General features: G+C 44.5%; 1 protein-coding gene across 10 annotated transcripts in view; it reads left to right on the plus strand.

The window, feature by feature from the left end:
- Positions 1-978: 978 nt before the first annotated feature.
- hspg2 (heparan sulfate proteoglycan 2) overlaps positions 979-18,182 on the plus strand; it is an 86,238-nt gene continuing 69,034 nt past the window's right edge. For all 10 annotated transcript variants that reach the window (XM_068598401.1, XM_068598404.1, XM_068598405.1 and 7 more), the window contains exon 1: positions 979-1,388. In XM_068598401.1, the coding sequence (XP_068454502.1) occupies positions 1,320-1,388 (69 nt within the window). In that variant the 5' untranslated portion in view covers positions 979-1,319. The remainder of the gene's footprint in view (positions 1,389-18,182) is intronic.

Below are 18,182 nucleotides of genomic sequence, written 5' to 3' on the forward strand. Positions count from 1 at the left end.
AGTCTTTTCAGGACCGTGAGCTTTCCATAGACACGTTTATTTACCATTTAATCATCAAGAAAACATGTTGAGCGGATAGGAGCTACGTTTCAGGAAGGACTTTGAGAAATATATGTCTTGAGGGCATGAAAAGTCTACTACATGTGTATGAGCAACCTGCTATTGCCCAATGGAAGAAACACATGTAAATATCTTCTTTAAGTATTTTTGGGTAAGTGTTTCAATGACATGCTGCTTTATGCCTGTCTCCAAAACAATTCAAAATATTGCATTATGACAGATTTATTTGGAGTTATTTTGCACATTGGGATTGAACATGGTGAGCATTGATGTATACAATGAATTAAACCTCCCAACATCACATATAATAGAAGTAGCTGCAGCTGCTGCATGCATATTATATATTACTGCATCAATAATAAAAATCCAATAATGAAGGTTAACGACCACCGAGCTCCTTTCTGCTGTGTGGTGGGTATTGCCTTGATGAAGTACACTTTCTTAATAATACTTTAACTTGAGTACCATTTTTAAATGGCAACGTTTCCCTTTTGCAAACTCAACATCTAGTGCACGCGCAGACGTTATGCCGCTATGAATACCACCATATAGCATTTTCCTCAGGAGCCGACACACGTGAGGAGTGTGTGTGTGTGTGTGTGTGTGTGTGTGTGTGTGTGTATGAGTGTGTGTGCGCGGTCATGTGAAGCACGAGCGTGGGTCTACTGGGTGGCGTCTCCGCGCGCACTGGGATTAGCTATCTTCTCTTTCAGCACTCCCCGAATTCCATTCCGCCTCTTACTTTTCCGGCAGCTCTCTCTCTCTCTCTCTCTCTCTCTCTCTCTCTCTCTCTCTCTCTCTCTCTCTCTCTCTCTCTCTCTCTCTCTCTCTCGCTCGCTCGCTCGCTCCCTCCCTCCCTCCCTCTCTCTCTCCCTTCCAAGCATAGGACTTTGCAAGACTCTGCATTCAGCCGCGCACACCACAAGTCCTAAGTTTCGGAGTGCAATTTTTTTTTGGGAGCTTCTCCGCGCCGATATTTTTACGTTCCCCCCCCCTTCCCCCCTCACCTCCCCACCCACGAGGAAAACAACCACCACAACAAGAAAAACAACAACAACTCGCGCGATAAAGGGTCGCTTTTACCTGTTGATGAAGTCCCACCGGGCGCGGGGCGCAAAGGAGCAGCCGGGTTCCTTCCCACACAAGAGGAGTGCGCAGAAGCTGCGGGCGACACACCGCTCCAGCGGCCAGGAGGAGTGAGGGACTATACGGGCTTTTCCTTTTTCCCCCCCCAGCATTTGGTGAAAAGAAAAGAAAAAATGGGCACTCCGACCACTTCGATCTGTGGACTTATCCTGTCGTTGATACTCGCGTGCCAGCTGGTTACTGTAAGTGCAGCACACACTTTCTTTCTCTTTACTTTTCACCTTTCGACTCTGGATTTGTACGTTTCATTCATCCACCAGATTGACTTGTAGACTCCCCCCTCCCCCACCCCCCACCCAGAGGTCATGTTAGAGGTAGAAATCTGTGCGTTTATGTCCTATAAAAGGCAACAACAACAAGAAAAAGGTCTCAGGCATGTGTTGATGTTTCTATTTCTGTTCAGTGAAGACTGTGGTCTGCTCATACGCAAGTGGGCTGTGAGGACAGATTCCGGTCCTCACCACGCAGTCATATCAGCTTGTACAGTAAAGGGGCTTTTCAAAGTAATGGGACAAACTAGAAGCTGTGGTTGAGTAAAGCTGGGCTAAGTTTGTCCATAGAAACAAGCTATTCATAGTCCCCCCCCCCTCCAAAAAAAAACCTTCTCAAACTTAGCCAGGCTACACTTTGCACCGCTTCCACTGCATGTTTAATATGACATATGGAGATGGTTTCATATTATTAGTCCTTATTATCGACTTATTTAGGTTTCATTCACAAATAAAAGGACTTTGGGATGTGAAAACCTAAATAAAATAAATAGGGATCATATCTCAGGTGTTATTCTCCTCCATCCAGGAGCTAATACATTTGGGAGAATGCACCATATTGGGAATTCCCCTCAAAGGTTACAAAGGTTTTATTCATCTAGCTTCCACTATCATGCAGTAGCCTCCACTACCAGACTGCAGTTAATTATCATTTTCACAATTGATTATCTTTAAACATAGCAATCTGGTGGATGCCCAAAACCCAAATATATTTAATTTACAATGTCATACAACAGAGAAAAAGCAGAACATCCTCACTTCGGAGAGGCCTGGAAATGTTTTGCATTTTTCATTTGATAAATGACTTTAACGATGAGTCCGTTATCAACATGTCAGTCTGAAATAAGATGTTTTTCTCTGCTATATCTGTGGTATGAATCATATAGAGGAGGACTATTGCCTTGCTGCTGAGAATAGACCCCCCTCCACCCTCGATAAATCCTGTCTGGTCTCTCACATTTATGCCCTCCAATAAACAGAGCTGTCATGGTTGAGATATCTGTGACTCCTCCGTGTTGATTTGATATGTTTGAGTGATGGGACATCGTCGTGGTGGTCCAGCAGACTCTCACCTGCTGGATATGGAGTGCATGAGGTGTTTGGAAAGCGACTTCAAGGTATATTTAACACCCGATGTGACGCGCTAATCGAGCGCCGAGCCTTTTTCCCCAGTGAACGGACACCATCTATCCCCGCGTGAGCTGACGTGACACCAAAGGTGCATTACCTGCATTCTCGAAGGCAAACACGCGTTCTGTATCTTTTAATTCCATCGATCCACAGAAGCTATGCAGTTTCCCCCCCTGAGGGCCATCATCATCATCATCATCCGTCGTGTCCTGACACTGGGACGTAATGGGAGATGGCCTCTAGACGCTGTTACCACAGCCTTGATTGACTACTAGGTCAACAAAACCATCGTAATTTAATTATCTGGAACCACCAGCATCTGTTTCTCGCATTATGACTTTGAACTACAGCAGGCGGACTACTTCTTGATTCAATTAGGCGCACACTCTGGTGTTACTACGGGCCGTCCTTTCTCCTCGCTGGAATGTCAGGGTCATGCGCATCAAGTCAAACAATCAAAGTCAATAAAAACTCGGCGTGGGTACGACTTCACAAATGAGAGCCCGTGTCCTGCTGTGAAGCCGCCGGCGGTGCTGGTGTGAGAAATTATCTTAGCCGAGTATTTTTTCCAGCTTGATATTCTATAAAAAAACCAACTGCCAAATCTGTTTTCACTCATATAAGAGTTTTACAAATGGCAGTGGATTTATAAGGCCAATGGTCTTTGCCTCTGGTCTCACTTCATCATATAAAACAAGTTTCACTTGGTTTTCTCGTCTATGACATCAACTGTGAACACCGCCGCTGACAATTTGGGCTCCAGAGATCTCTCCCAGTATAGACGCAAGTGTCACAAGTGTCTCTTGACTTCATCGGGGGTTGGACCAGGGATTGGGGGAGGGGGGGCCTGGATTCCTATGACTATAAAGTCTGCAATGCGTGTGCCGTTGGCGTAAATTGTTATCTTTTCGCTCCTGTGTGTAACTCAACCTCTTCAATTCGCCGCTAAACGTGATGCAGGTGCAGACTGAAGTGACTTGTTTAGTCTATGCCGGGTAACGAATCGACCGGACGAGCTATTCGGTCTTTTTGTCTTGTTTCAGACCGGGTGCTTAATTCCCATACAGAGTCAATGAGGGACTCTATGGAGTTGCGAAGCTCAGCAGTGCAAACACCAACTCCACACTCCGTAGTTTAAACAGGAGGGAAGGTCGGCCCCCTCCAGGCCCATTCACATAATTGCTTGAAGACTGGGTTCAGTAAACATCGCATTGTTGAATTATAGCCCCGGGGGGAGAGAGGCCATCTTGGCTGATGGGACAGCGCTGCACTGAAGTGGCTCGCCCTCAACCCCCCCCCCCCCCCCCTCCTCCAGCACATTGGCACATATGGAGTGCAGGCCAGCGGGCTGTCATGTGTTGATTCTGCAGTGAGGTGTGACTTTGGGCCGGTATGGAGGTCAGAGAGGTGAGGACTCTGAACCTGAATTTTTCTCAATTCAGCGGCGGGGGGTTCCTCAAGATTGTTTCACAGCCGTGATTGACTTTTCACTTTCACCTTTGCGTACGCAGTTGCGCAAGTCACGTTGCTCGCCGTTGGACTTGCAATCTGAACGCCTTTGTGTCACGATGGCTTTGCCACGCTGCAAGATCAACATCTGTTCAGCATTTTGGTTCGTCTGACAATTTTCTTTGTTCTTTCTGAGCATAGTCTTCTACTGTTACATTAGCTTCATTCGATACGGACACTGGAAATACTTCTTTTTATTAGTTAGTTTGTAGTTCTTATCCCCCCTTTAGTGAAGTGGTTAGATGCAGCCTGTACTTCGGTTAAGGTAATGAAACACACCCGACTGTGCACAACCTAAAGGAATGCAGCCGAGGGTCACTAACTAGACGGCAGACCATAGAAATAAAATAGACATAGAACTAACATTTCCATTGAATTGTCAAGCGTGGCATCCATTTTTATGTTTTGCGTTGCCGTTGCAGCCGTTGCAGAAGGCTTACTTTTGTATAAACTAAACCGACTTTCGGCAAGTCGCTCACAACTTAAAAAAACTGTTAGCGCGATGGCGGTCGAATCCATTTTCCCTTACGGGGTCAAACACCTGACAACAACAATACCTATACAGACCTGAGTCCAGGATATTAGCACAACGCCAACCAATGAATACAGAATATAACAATTATCTTTCTGGATACTTCCAACACCATCTTTATCTCTTACACCAGGAGACCGGTGTGATACGTGCTGTGATGCAAATTAGGAATTAAGAAGGCAAAGATGCATCAAGGCCTAAAGAATACAATATATTTACTCCGCCTTCACCTTGGACACACCCTCACACACCCTCACACACATGAACTACTGTCTCCTCTCAATCTGCATTGCTCAGGAGCTGCAGCAGTTTGGCACTTTTATGACCGTGTCGGACAGAAGAGCCGACTCCAAACACAGCTGCGCCTCAGCTGGTACAGCAGCAACGCTGTGCATGTGCTGACATGAGCGCACATACTCCTGAGTACCGCTTGTTGTAACTGGAGTCCCGCTCTTTCCAATCACACCTCTTTGCGCGTTTATGTGTTCTCCTCTGAAGCATATGCGTGGGGATCGTATGTTTCTACATCGTCAGCTGCAAAAAAACAACAACCACGTATTAATTGGGGTAGTGATTTGCTAGATTGACAAGCAAAATACAGTTTTCTTGTCAAAAATACCTTTGCAAAAGGTGAAATAGAATCTGCTGAAAGTATATGTCGTGCTTTGCTCCTGTGTTTTGGAGCCACAGGTGCAATAAACCCAACAGAGTTCACGGTGAGGTCACAGGACGCCTCGAGGCCACGCGGCGCCGTCCACACCACACGCAATAAAACAAGAGCTAATGGTCAAAAACTATTTGTGGTACAGCACATCATAGTGGCACAGCTTTCTTTCTCCCTGTATGTTCAGTCTGCTTACATAAAGATTATTGGGATTTAAAAACATAATGTGTTTGTTCACTTTGGGAAATGATTAGAATTCACTTTGTTTTTGCTAAGTTAGTGATTTAATGCTTCCTTTAAACACTCTATCTATCTATCTATCTATCTATCTATCTATCTATCTATCTATCTATCTATCTATCCATCTATCCATCTATCTATCTATCTATCTATCTATCTATCTATCTATCTAATTCACAAGAAGAACAAAAGGCTGTAATAGATTGTTACGGACTCTTCATCTGAAACCTTCTTAAATCTCTTCACATTGTCTCACCAGGTTTTTTCTTTTTCCCAGGCTAGCACTTATTAGCGTTTCATTGAAATGCTAAGTTAACTGTATAGCACCTTCCCTTTGAAGGTACTCTGTGGTTGTCTGTGCCCTCCTGGATCTACCATTGTCTTTGCTGGGGGCATTGATGTGAAGTCACTTGGGCTTCATCCCTTTTTCCTCCAGGGAGCTGCTGCATTGTCTCGTATGGTTCCTCCCAGCGTATACAGATCCTCTGATGGGGGTTGGTGCCCTTTTCACCCAAAGACATTTTTTTTGTGTGCTGTTAAGTGTGTTTTTCTTCCAGGGTACTTAAGTTTGCTGAAGGAATGCTATCATTCTTTTTTCTTCTTCTTCTCCATTGTCTTTCAAAACCAGGTATGACACCGACATCCTGTGAAGTATAAAAAAACAAAAATCCCACTCTGGTGTCTTATCAGTGCTGCTGATGTCTCGCTCCCTGAGACGAGCACCCCCCGCCTCCACTTCCTATTACTGTACGACAAGCCTCGACCTGTGGAAACCGAAAGGCTGACGTCTTTCCGAGACTTTATTGTAACCTGAAAAAGATTCACCCCGAGCCGTTGTTAATGCTCACAAAGGGGAGTTCGGCAAGTGGAGCTTTGTGGGCATGAATGAATGATTCTGTATATCTATTTGAACACCACAGCGTACGTAGCAACCAAGTGCATATTCAAGCTTCCTTTCTTTCTTTTTTCACACAGCGGGAAACATTAAAAAAGCCCTCGTGACCGTTACAGACGCACATCGCCACACATGTCTTGAAAATGCCTTCGAAGCAACTGTTCAAATTCAAATAGATGGAAGAGTCCCGGCGCCGTGCGCTCAGTTCCCTCGCTGTCTGCGGAGCGCTGCACCAGTCTGGTCTGTGTTATCATGTCAGTGAGACATAACAACTCTTTTTCTTTGTTATACACACATCCACACACTTTGTGTTCCCATAGGAACATGTCGTTTTCACCCTCTGTCCTTCTGCTCACAGTCGTTTTCAACAATCCAGGAATCCTTGCACTTTGTAAATATCATAGTTGCTGTAAAAAAAAAAAAAAGGAAGTCTAGTTTGAGTTTGGACAAGTGATTTGCTCCACGATCTGTCCAGCTGAAAAGCAAAATGGGGTTTGTGGTGAAGAGGTTGCCGGTCGTCCATTGTTTTGGTGCAGTGGCTTGTGATGGTCGAACATTTGTCTCTTGCTGAGTCACCATCCTGTTGGGGAAATGAAACCTGGAATAATCTGCAGGACAAGAGGACCCCACCGCCCCTTAAGCAAAGTTTATTCAGGCTTTCCTGTGTGCATGTCAGATCTGCAGCTCTATATATGCTGAAAGAAACAAGCCAGTGTATTTGTTGTTTTTACAACCCCCATCATCCCCTCCTCCCTACTTAAATCTTCTTTCTCTGAAGTATGTATATATTTACAAATCCCCGTAATCTGTAGTCATTCTCATTTTCCTGCATTCATATCATATACAAGTTTTATTTCAACATCTCCCCTGCGTCTCCGGTCTTTTGTTTACTTACGGTAAAGATAAAAAAGTTTGTTTTCTTTCATACACAGCGAGGTCTACTTCACTTGCCTGTCAACCTGTGTGTGCTACTGAAGCTGTACACACGTTGCTTTTTTTAAGTCATTTGGCGAGTAACTAGCTGGAACTAAGGATTAATGAATTCCTGTGGACCTAATTACGCAAAAAGTACAAGCCCTTTTTGTTTGTATTTTCTCTCTCAGCGAGGATGTGAAATTATAATTTTCTTCATCGTGTGTTTTAGCCGAGCAAAAGCTTCTTGGTTGGAAGTATTTTCCATTCAGGTTTACCACTTTTTAAAGATGCATGTTCCATGAGCCAAACTGTGCTGTAATGGAAAGTCTTTGATACACACACACACACACACACACACACACACACACACACACACACACACACACACACACACACACAAATGAATATGAATGGTAAAATTATTGCTCCACTAATCCCATATGCACCTATTTGGCTGTATCAGAAAAATCTAAATATACAATGATTTGTTTGATTGTGTTGATAAGCCCCGCCCACTTTGTTGGCTATCAAGGTGTAACAGCAATATAGAGTACAAGACATTTATTGTTTTTAAAGACGTAGGAATGAAAGCCATTAATAAGAGAGGTTGATTGTTTCACTAGATTAAAATCACAGCTTCTTGTGTGCCGCTGGAAACCATCACCGCTGAGCCTTCTGGCCATTTTGAATCAGAAATGCTCTTGAAGCCGTTCCAGATAACCATCGAGGAGGAGAAGCCGAGAGAGGGAGTTCAGATCCTATCTTTATTCATGTTGAGCATTGCCAACTAAATACAAAGAAACACGGAGACTCCTCAACCACCCCGCTGACTAGCGAGGCTGAACATCCATCATGTGCCCGGAGGCCTGACAGTATGCCAGTCTGCTCAGTACCTGGCAGGCCGGGTGAAAGCCGAGGGTTGACCTTGGAGCACAGTTGGTAAGGCGATGGGAATTTCTGTGGTTTTTAGACTAAAGTGGCCGTATATAATTTCCTCTCTCCACCCAAACATCTGTTGATCCAGTGGAATGAGGAGCAGCATCAATACTTATCTTAAAGGCCTGAACACATGCCTCTGAAAGTCTTCATTTGGATGAGAGATGGCGTCGATGGAGACGCCAACGGATGGTGAGCTCTGTTGGGTGAAAAAACAACTCACTGTGCAAGTGTTTTTCATCTGACGTCGCAATATTTAAGTCCTGTGGAAACATTAGTCCGCCAGTGTTCTCAGTTAACAGTGAGTAGGTGGAGACCACCAACAGTGGCTTAACAACACCACATCACTCAAGAGAGGTTTTTACATCAGCGCTCAGTTCAGACAATTATATTTTCATTTTAAATATCTTTTCTTGATCTCATTGAACCACGCGAGGTGCATACATTTGATTTGATAATCTCAATTACAGTTCTGGGTTGCCTCTTAAAGTTTTTCCGTCATCATCAGAGACAGTGAAGGCCTCACCTTTTTACGTTTCTTCATCCAGGCATGACCTCCAGTCAGGCTTTTATTGCTTTAAAAGGGGTAATTAAATGCTTCTTCCTCTGAGCTGAGAGCCTGTGTGATTTATGTGGACTGTGAGCACAGAGAGGATCTTCTTCTTTCAGCTGTGCCAGCCTGAAGAGGCCCCGTCTTCTCTATACCGCCATCCACCTGCTGAGGCTCCATTATGACCCTGTCATGGGTTACAAGGGGGTGTAGATGGGGCGCACACACACACACACACACACACACACACGCACACACGCAAATCTGGCACAACATGAAGTCAGATTCTGTGACCCAGACATCAGTCGTGCCTGTGGGCGCATGGTTCACCTCTGTCTGTTGGTTCACTGGGGCGTGTCTGGTGCAGGAATAATGCAAAACAAGATTTGAGCTCGATAGTAGAAGAAGAATGAGAGCAAAGATATTTTTGTCATGCCCATTTGCTTTTTTAGAACGGGCCAACCAGACAGGCAGAGATCAGGGTCTGATCGGCGCTCGGTGCTTTGTCTGCACTATTGCTGCAGCCCGGAGGTGGAGCTTGTCCTTATCATGTCATAAACCCATAATGGAGGCCTCCTCTACATACACATATGCATATACCTATTGCAAATGACCTGCTGAAGTTATTTATCTTTTTAGGTCAAAGGCAATCCATGTAAATACAAAAAACATGTGAAAAAGTCTTTTGAATGTCACAACCTGAATCTTCAGCGCTTACGCTCAATTTAAAAGTGTTTGGCTACTTTAAAATGTAATAAATGGATCCGACAATAACACACAACACACATGTATTGTACTCGAAGGCATCGGCAGCATGTGTTGTCAATCATGGCTCGCCCTGCTCCCGTACAGCCCTCTGGGCGGGAATACCTGGACTTATGTTGAGGAATGAGTGTTGGCTGACATGAATACCACGAGATTTACTTGAAAGTACACAACGAAATTACAATACATTTGATTTCCAACAGCTGTATCCGTGTAAATCGTGTTTATTTTGTGTTTATTGTCTCAGACGGCAAAGTTTTACTGTAAAGACCTAACTGATGTGACCTCACCGGTGAAAGCTGAGTCTTAAATGATCCCTTTCTGCACTTTTTCTCCCTTGAAAGGTCATGAACTGGCTTGTGCTAGCTTGCCCATTAGCACAGTGATGAATCACACCGATAGAGGAGGCTGCAGTTAGCTTGTTATATATATATATATACCTGACTGCTTTGCTCTGCTGATTGGACACCGGAGCTCGTCGCATTTTCACACGAACGCACAGGGCCCCCTTGGCCTGTAATTACCTCTTATTATAGTCGGAAATGGATCCCTCACATCTGCTTCCAATGAATGGCCAGGATAGACCTCCTGCTTTCTTGTATTATTGCATAAACTCCCGGCAAACAGATGTCTTTGTAGGTGTGAGTACACCTTCAAATTAAGGCCTGTTGCTGAAATATGAGCACAGGTGAAATTTGTCTGTCAACTTGTCGAGAGGAAGATCCTCCCAGACTTTGTTTATGCTTGTCAGATGTCAGGCCCCTGGGTTGACTTTAATGTAGAGTGTTATTAAAGGGAATTATCTCGTAAAGTTTTGTTTCCCCCGCAGCTTCGATGTAAAGGCAAAAATAAATGACGGGCCTGATTGCAACTACAGCCCATTTTTAATGGAATCATCCTATGTATAGTTGGCACCATGGGTTGCAACGTAGACATGACACAGAGAAATGCCGTGTATACTTACTTTTTACTGAGATTTGAGTCCGTTTTGTTTTATCGCATACTAATATTGAGAGATGCATCATATTCGCTGACGTTCTGTAAACTCACAATCCGTCCCGGTGACCCAATCTGTTGTTGTCTTGTTTACATTGCAGTGAAGGCTTTGCCTGTTGGTTTTGTTCCGCTCTGGACATGCAGGCAGTTTGTTTCTGGGACTATCTTGTCGAGGAAGGACATGCGGAGTAAAGGAAGTGTTTGATTTAGCTTTTGGGATTTTATCAGGCTCTCAAAGCGTAAGATCCGGCAGGCGTGGTCCTGTCTGGGGGAATTCCTTCTCCAGACATCAAGGCTGCTTTAAGGCGTACTAAAATGCTCTTTTATCACATAAGATATGCACATACGACGCTATAACATTGATATAATGTTGATATTTGTTGACTCGTTTTACAGATCTGGTTGTTTTCAGCAGGGATCGTTCAATTTCGTATCAATCTGTGAATCATTACAGCTGGAAAAAAAAAAAATCACAGCCTGCTATTCAGTCTGTGTGATGGACTGATGAATGATCCCCTGCAGGGAAATAGTCTAGACAGGAAGATTCACAGATGAGGTGACTATACTGTAGTTTTTTTGTTTTTTTTACTGATACATTTAATAATAACTTAAAATGTCATCGGTTTTATGCGTGACTCATAATGAGGGTTTTATCTTAAGTTAAACAGGATAAGTAGTGTTGAGATAGGAAAACAATGGCAGTGTACCACATCTATCTTTCAGCGTGTGTGTTTGATTTAGAACATATGGATAAAGGTGTAACATTTGAAAGCATGTGTATGTTAAGACACTGTGCTGAACGTCAGCTCTGCAATACTATATCATGGATGCAGGATAAGTTGGAGACTTCTCAAGAGACTCTTGTTCGAGCCCCTTGTTGACCTTGGACAAAAGTAATGACAGGACTTGGGTTTATCTTCCATCCGACAGCTTTTCCCCTGGTCCTTGTTCGTAACCATATCTTCATCCTGCACTCTCAGTTTGCTTATCCAAAGTCTGCTCTGAGACTGACTTAGGTTTTTGGCCGGCTTCTATTTCCATATTTGTGTCTAAAGTTGGAGGCATTGCAGCAGTATAAGGCACTTATTGTGCAAGTGTTCAACTGTTAGAACAACAGCTGCCAAAACGTCTTTAAAAGTTGGAGCCAAGTGGGTTTTCTCATGAGCGCTTCCTGTGGTCAAGGAAGTGACCTACTGCTTCTGTCTGGTATGGAAACATGAGCCGACAGGAGAAGACCAGGTAAACTAATCCTATTTATGGGGCGAGGGGTTTTCTGGCCGACTAAAACTCATGCGCTTCACACCTGGAGAAAGCCACGCTTCACCTCTTTGCAATTCCCCAGAACCTTCTCCTTGACCCGGCCTCCACAACATAATCCGCTTCTTTGCAAGTGTCCTGCTCCTTGATCCTTTTGTCAGGGGGTGACGGAGGGTTGTGCACGGAGAAAGCGAGAGCCAATCAGAACGGAGGCATTTTATGCCGTTCAAAGTGGGCACCTGATCCCCCTCTCTCACACGCCGAACCTAATAATTGGCTTTAGGAATGTTCACATTTATCTGCTGGAGGGTATCGTTAAAGAAGAAAATCTCACTGGCTTTTTTTTGAAGGGGGTTGGTTAATATTCGCCTTGATCCTTGGCTTTGAGGAAATACATGACTTCCCTCACCAAACATAGAAGACAACATGCAGGAAAGTCCCTTGTTAGGGTGAAGCTTCAGGTCACAGCTCTGCTGGCCCGAGTGTGGCCAGTGTTGCTTCTAAACATGTCTATTTTTGGTCATCAAAAATTGCACGCCGTCGGAAACAAAAATTCTTGAATCGCTCGCCGCTGGAAGACGATGATGAAGCAAAGCGAAATGAAGTATAAACTGAAGCGCGCTGTGTGTGTCATGATGTCTAACTCTTACTGTCAGGAGCGTACCAATGTGAGGAGTCTTGGGTCGTGTGTGTGTGTGCTGTGCAGACGTGGGTGTTGCCGGCATGCTGAGCAACAGTTGGCTGTGCCGGCCACCACTCAGAGCGTTTTCTGAAACATGGCTTTCTTCAGTGTTTATTGCTTCTTGTCCAGGCCTAACCTCAAACGTGGAGTGGAGGGGGTGTTGCCAACCGCAGCAGCAGCAGCGGCAGCAGCAGCAGACGGGCCTACTGTACAGAAAATGCATGTGTGGAGTTTTACATTGAGGAGAGACTTGCACAAAAGCATCTTTGACTGCTACTGTAATAGCTGTAGGCGTTCCTGGAAAATGTGCTATAGTGGCAATCCCGAGGACGTCTTTTAAACACTGTTTTATTTTACGGTAATAAGTCACAAATGCTGATGCAGACGTCTCCTGTACCGGACCTCAGCCCTGTCCTGTCCTGTCCTGCACCCACTCCGGCTGCAGGGCCTCTATCGGTGGGTGTAATAACACCTGAGGTATTTTTATCTCTGCCTGGAATTCCACCTCTGTTCTCTTCAGAGATCTCTTGGCGAAATGCAAGTGGAGCTCAGCCGGTGCAAGTTGCCTGCCTGCCTGCCTCACTCCATTTACCTTAAATTCTTGTTGACCTTTTTGGCCGCATTAAATCATAGCTGGACTCGGTGCACGCTACAGGTCTAAAAAGCTGCAGCGAGGCCGTCGGGGGCCGCTGCCGCCACGAACCAGACAGATTAACAACGCCGCTCTGTCGGCGCTCGGCGTCTTCCTCTCCTCAAGCCCTCTGTGTGTCCGCCATGAACGGCATCGTGAGGTCGACGTCTTCACGCATCGCTTGATGCGGCCTCTGGAGTCAGCCGGACACTTCTCGACTGAGACGCTGCCACACACGTCTCAAAGTGTAATTAAAAGCAATGTCCTTCAACTTTTTGGAAACCGTGCGCGAAAATCCTCCCGGTCCCATTTTAAGTCCCAGCATGCCCCATTCAGACAATATTTCGGTATAAAAATACGTATTTTTTCCATTTTTGAACCGAACGACATCGTTTTTTGACTGAAGCTCCTTCCTAACAGGACAAGACTTTGTTTTATTGTGATTTTTTGTTGCAAATTCTGATTCTTTAGGTCCTAATCTTTCCAAAAAAGTGTCTTATTGACGCTCCAGGAGGCATTTCTGGCTCATATCATGCTGGATGTTCATAGTTATGATCAAAATATCTTTAAAAAGTGTGTTTTTTTTGCGGATATACATTTGTTTCCCAAGACTTTGCTGAACAAAAGTTGTTAAACTGAAACTCCTTCCTAACAGGCCAGTGCTTTGCTTTATCATGATTGTTTTTTATTGATCGCTCCAGGAGGCATTTTTTGGGCAATCTGGCTCATATCATCCTGAATGTTCATAGTTATGATCAAAATATCTTTCACAAGTGATTTTTCACTATATTTCATATTTATTGGGAATGGTTGAATGTGGGCAGCGAGCCCATGATGGTCACATGTATGTTTTTTTTAATCCAAGTTAAGACAATCCTTTTCCTATTTGTCCGTGTGGGCTGTGTTGAAAGACGACCTTTTCTTCCTTCTCCTATTTTGTGCTGTTCTGCAAGTGAGGTCACCTCTCTGTTCTCTTGTCCACTCCCACTTTTGGCTTTCCCATGGTGCATGGTGGCAAAAACAGCTGTCAGGAAATTTCCAAATGCAGAGGATGGGGATTTTTAAAAAAAAAATGAGGATAACCTCAGAAAACCTTCTCTGCTTCCTCTCTTTGATGATTTTGTCAACATCATACTGCAGCGTCTTGTTTGCACTGCGAAGCAGAACATCTGGAGAGGAGCACAGCCATCTTTTTTTTTTTCTGCTACGGCCCGATTATGTTTAGATTAATGGCATAAACAGCTGAGAAAGAATATTTTTTGTTCTCACAGTCCATCACTTCTGTGGCCTTTTTTAAAAAAAAAAATCTTGGCAGAGCTAACAAAGAGTATTATTGAGAATAATAAAGTGTTGTAGGGAAGGAAAAAAACAGACTTTGATGTGCAGGTGGTGCCCAACAAAGAGTTTTGTTCAGTTAACAGCAGGTTTTGTGGTGATGTTATAAGCTCAAAGTGCGTCTTGGGTTACCAAACAAAGACTGTTCAAGACTCAGGGTTTGAGATGCTCAACATGTTGGAGCTGCTTCGCGTTCCTAAAGCTTCCCCATGGTACCCTGCCAAATCCCAGTTAATTATAAGATCGCCGTCCCAAATAGCATGACCTTGGGAACCAGAGGGAAAATGGCTTTTACCAAACATGAAATCATTCCCTCCGGACAGGACGCCTGGAGGGGATTCTCTCTCCCCGGATACACTTCTGTTCTCACAAACTCAACTCGTCGTGAGCAATCTATTATTGTAAAACATGCTAATTGTTCATTTCTGCACCTCAGTGGAAAGCTTTTCATTCTGTTGGTACTCCAAGGATCCAATTTGTTCCAGAAACGCTCGCATAAGCCGCGTACTTAGAAAGATTTTGTCTGCTTATCCTTCCGTTTCCCACACAGTGTAACCATGAACTAATCGAGTATGATACGCAGACTGAGCTATCTCTAGCTTGTGATTATTTGGGACATTGTGTGTGTGTGTGTGTGTGTGTGTGTGTGGCCAAGTCAACAGGTGGTGTCAGATTTGTTGGTCCTGAGGCGAGAATGAGCAAAGAGAGAAAGAGAGGAAGCTAAATCTAACCGGTAATGTAGAGAAACCAGAGCTTCATCACAGAGCCGTCACACGGTGGCTGCTGTCACTGTGTTTAAAAAGAGGAAGAGAAAAGATTTAGTACGTTGCATTTTCAGACACACATTATAATTCAGCTGCTTTAGCGTGTGTTTGTCCACCGCTTCTTTCCAGACAAACATATCTCAATAACTGTTGGATGGATTCCTAATAACTTTGGTGATTCTCACACTTTACATCTCCTAAAATTTTAGTGACAACCTCACAGTGTCACTCTGATTTAGTTGTGTTACAATGTGGCTCCAATGTAAGTGTATTTTAGAGCACATTCATTTAAAATATCCTGTAGTTCTGGACGATCTTTCTGATACTTATAATGTAAAGTAGTGTCATTGCATGTACAAATACATCTTCGCGTAAGTGGCAAAAACCATCACTTTTAGTGGATGTGCAGTGACGGTGAGGCGTTACCTCGTACGTTTACTTTTTTAGCGGCTGCTGTCTGCAGCTCTCTCGCTCAATATAGTGGACCCACTTTCAGAAAGTAGTCCTCCCCATTAGTCACAAAAACACAGGACAATGGAGTCCAGGTTAAAAAAAAAAATACAGGAGTCCTCCCTTTTAACGTCAGGGCACTTCACAGATGCCTGATCCATCTGAGTCCTCCAGTGGGAAGAAAAGCAGGCATCGTAAGTGACACAGGAGCTCTTTCAAAGGGTCCCTTTCTGTTATAAATAAACAGGCCCGGGCCGAGCCGGAGCTGCCACCGGTCTCAGCGCCTCGGCCTGGCAGCTGTCGTCTGGGGGAACCGAAGCCGGCCCCTCTCGGTCCCCTCCCTCCCGGAGGACACTACCAGAAACACACCGGCTATTTATAGAGCGACGACTCACTCTCGTGGTGTTTATGTTCGATGTGACAGTTCAGGTGAGACCGGATTTGATCTTCTTTTTCCATTCTCCCTTTTTTTTTATTCTATTCTATTTCATCCCTGCTGTATGTTGATCATTCTAGCTCTACCATGGTGTGCCAATTAAGAGTCTACACATTATTTTTTTTTTCTCACAGTAAGAGTACCAGTAGTTTTAAGAGCTAAACCTCAAATCCAATAAATTGGCCTTTCCCACAAACCACACAGCCCCATTAAAGCTGAATAGCTTCATTCCTGGCTGAAACAGTGGGCTGATAACTGTGGGCCCCGTTAACAAGGTGTGTTTCCTGTGTGTGTGTTCAGGTATGCAGCCTTTCGTGTGTGCATTTCTTAATACCTGCGTATGTAAATAGGGTGGTGGTGGTTTCAGGGTATTTATTCAATAATGGTGCCTTCAGGTTCCACCGCTCGGCGGTCTGCGGCCACTATTCCAGGTGGTCTGTTGACGCAGGGTCCTGCTGGGGCCCCTGCTGGGGCGATAATTGAAAAGATGGGGGTCCTCGAGGGGTGTCAACTGGACCTTTCACGCCTCGAGACGTCTGGGTGGAACGTGGTCACGCTCTGTTTCCCCACCCACAGTGAAAAATTAATACAGTCTAGCTTTCAAAAACACTTTCAGCTACCTGTAAAGACGCCAGAAGGATATTAAAAGGTGTGCTTTTGGCAGTTTTACAGTGTCTTTCTTTCAAACCTCCTGAGGTTTTGGCTCTACAGCTGTTTAAAAATATCCCAAGTCTTGTGATTCTGGTATCACCGGGGCTGAAAAAAGCCCATCAGAGATAGTGTTTCCGTTAGTGTTGGGCTCGGGTGTCTGGTTTCACCGGCCGCCCGCAACCTCTTGCTCTCTGTCTGGTCGTCGTGTCGCCAGGCGGCGACCTTTTGGCCTCATGTACGTCACGGTGACTCATCCCCCAGTTTGACTGAGACAAGGGCAGAAGACGACACGCACAGAGTGAAGCGCAGATTAAACGACTCGTCCCGGCCTTTTGTTTTATTCATGCGGGATATCTGACAAAAAGTTATGAAAATTCATTCATCAGTGTCAGTCACCGAAAATGTGTTCAATTGACTTGCAAATGCTTTTCTGTGACGGCTTCAACTTGTTGGAAATATAATTGTATGGGACTTATTCAACATTTGATACGACAAGTATGCAAAAGTAAAAGCTCAGACTTGTTATTATTAGGCGTGGTATTGACTCACATTGGTTTTTTGAAGCAATTACAGCGGCGCACATGCGTACACGTGGTCGAGGTCTATCGGTTCATCCTCTCGCTCCTTAGATCTCAGCAGCGGAGCGAAAAAAGAAAAAAGCTGAAGACGAATTTTTTTCTTCTTCTTTTAATTCAATTGATGCTCTGCAGACATCCTTTCTCGCCCCGTGTAACTGCACTTTATCCACAAGTCTGCACAGGCTAGGATGCTTATTTTGACATGCCTCCCTAAACAGTTGGTTGAGAGGGGCGAGGAGTGTGTGAGGTTGTGTAGCAGATGCTGACATGCTGGAGGCACTGCTTGCTTTTACCGCAGAGGATTGTTGTCCCTCAGAGAGGGGCAGACACAACAGACTATCTTATAGCTTTTTTTGCTGAATTTGTGTGATCACATCAAGGTGGAATGGGCCTTTCACATGTGATATAAGTGACATGTATCCCCGTGGTTTTAACTCGTTAGAAAGGAGTGAGCTTGACAGTCGTCTGCAGCTTGCCCCTTATCTCTGTTGGAGGCAATATTAGCCAATAAGAGTTAGGTGTGGGAATCACCAGAGGTCCCACGATACGATATCATCACGATACTTTAATCCCGATACGATGTTATTTATCACGACACAGCGATACGTTGAGTGTTGCGATATATATATTGCGACCGCAAATTGTCCCCAAAGGAAAAGTCAACAAAAAATACATTGATTGTGTTATTGTAGGACCAAAACGTTTAGAATTGATTTAATAAAAGGTCGATACTCGGCTCCCGCGTATCGATACAATATCGGCAAGCAACATATTGCTTTATCGACCCTAA

The sequence above is a fragment of the Clinocottus analis genome, unplaced genomic scaffold (genome assembly GCF_023055335.1).
Source record: "Clinocottus analis isolate CAN_PGR_092001 unplaced genomic scaffold, fCliAna1.0.p SCAF_4, whole genome shotgun sequence".
Classification (NCBI taxonomy): Eukaryota; Metazoa; Chordata; class Actinopteri; order Perciformes; family Cottidae; genus Clinocottus; species Clinocottus analis.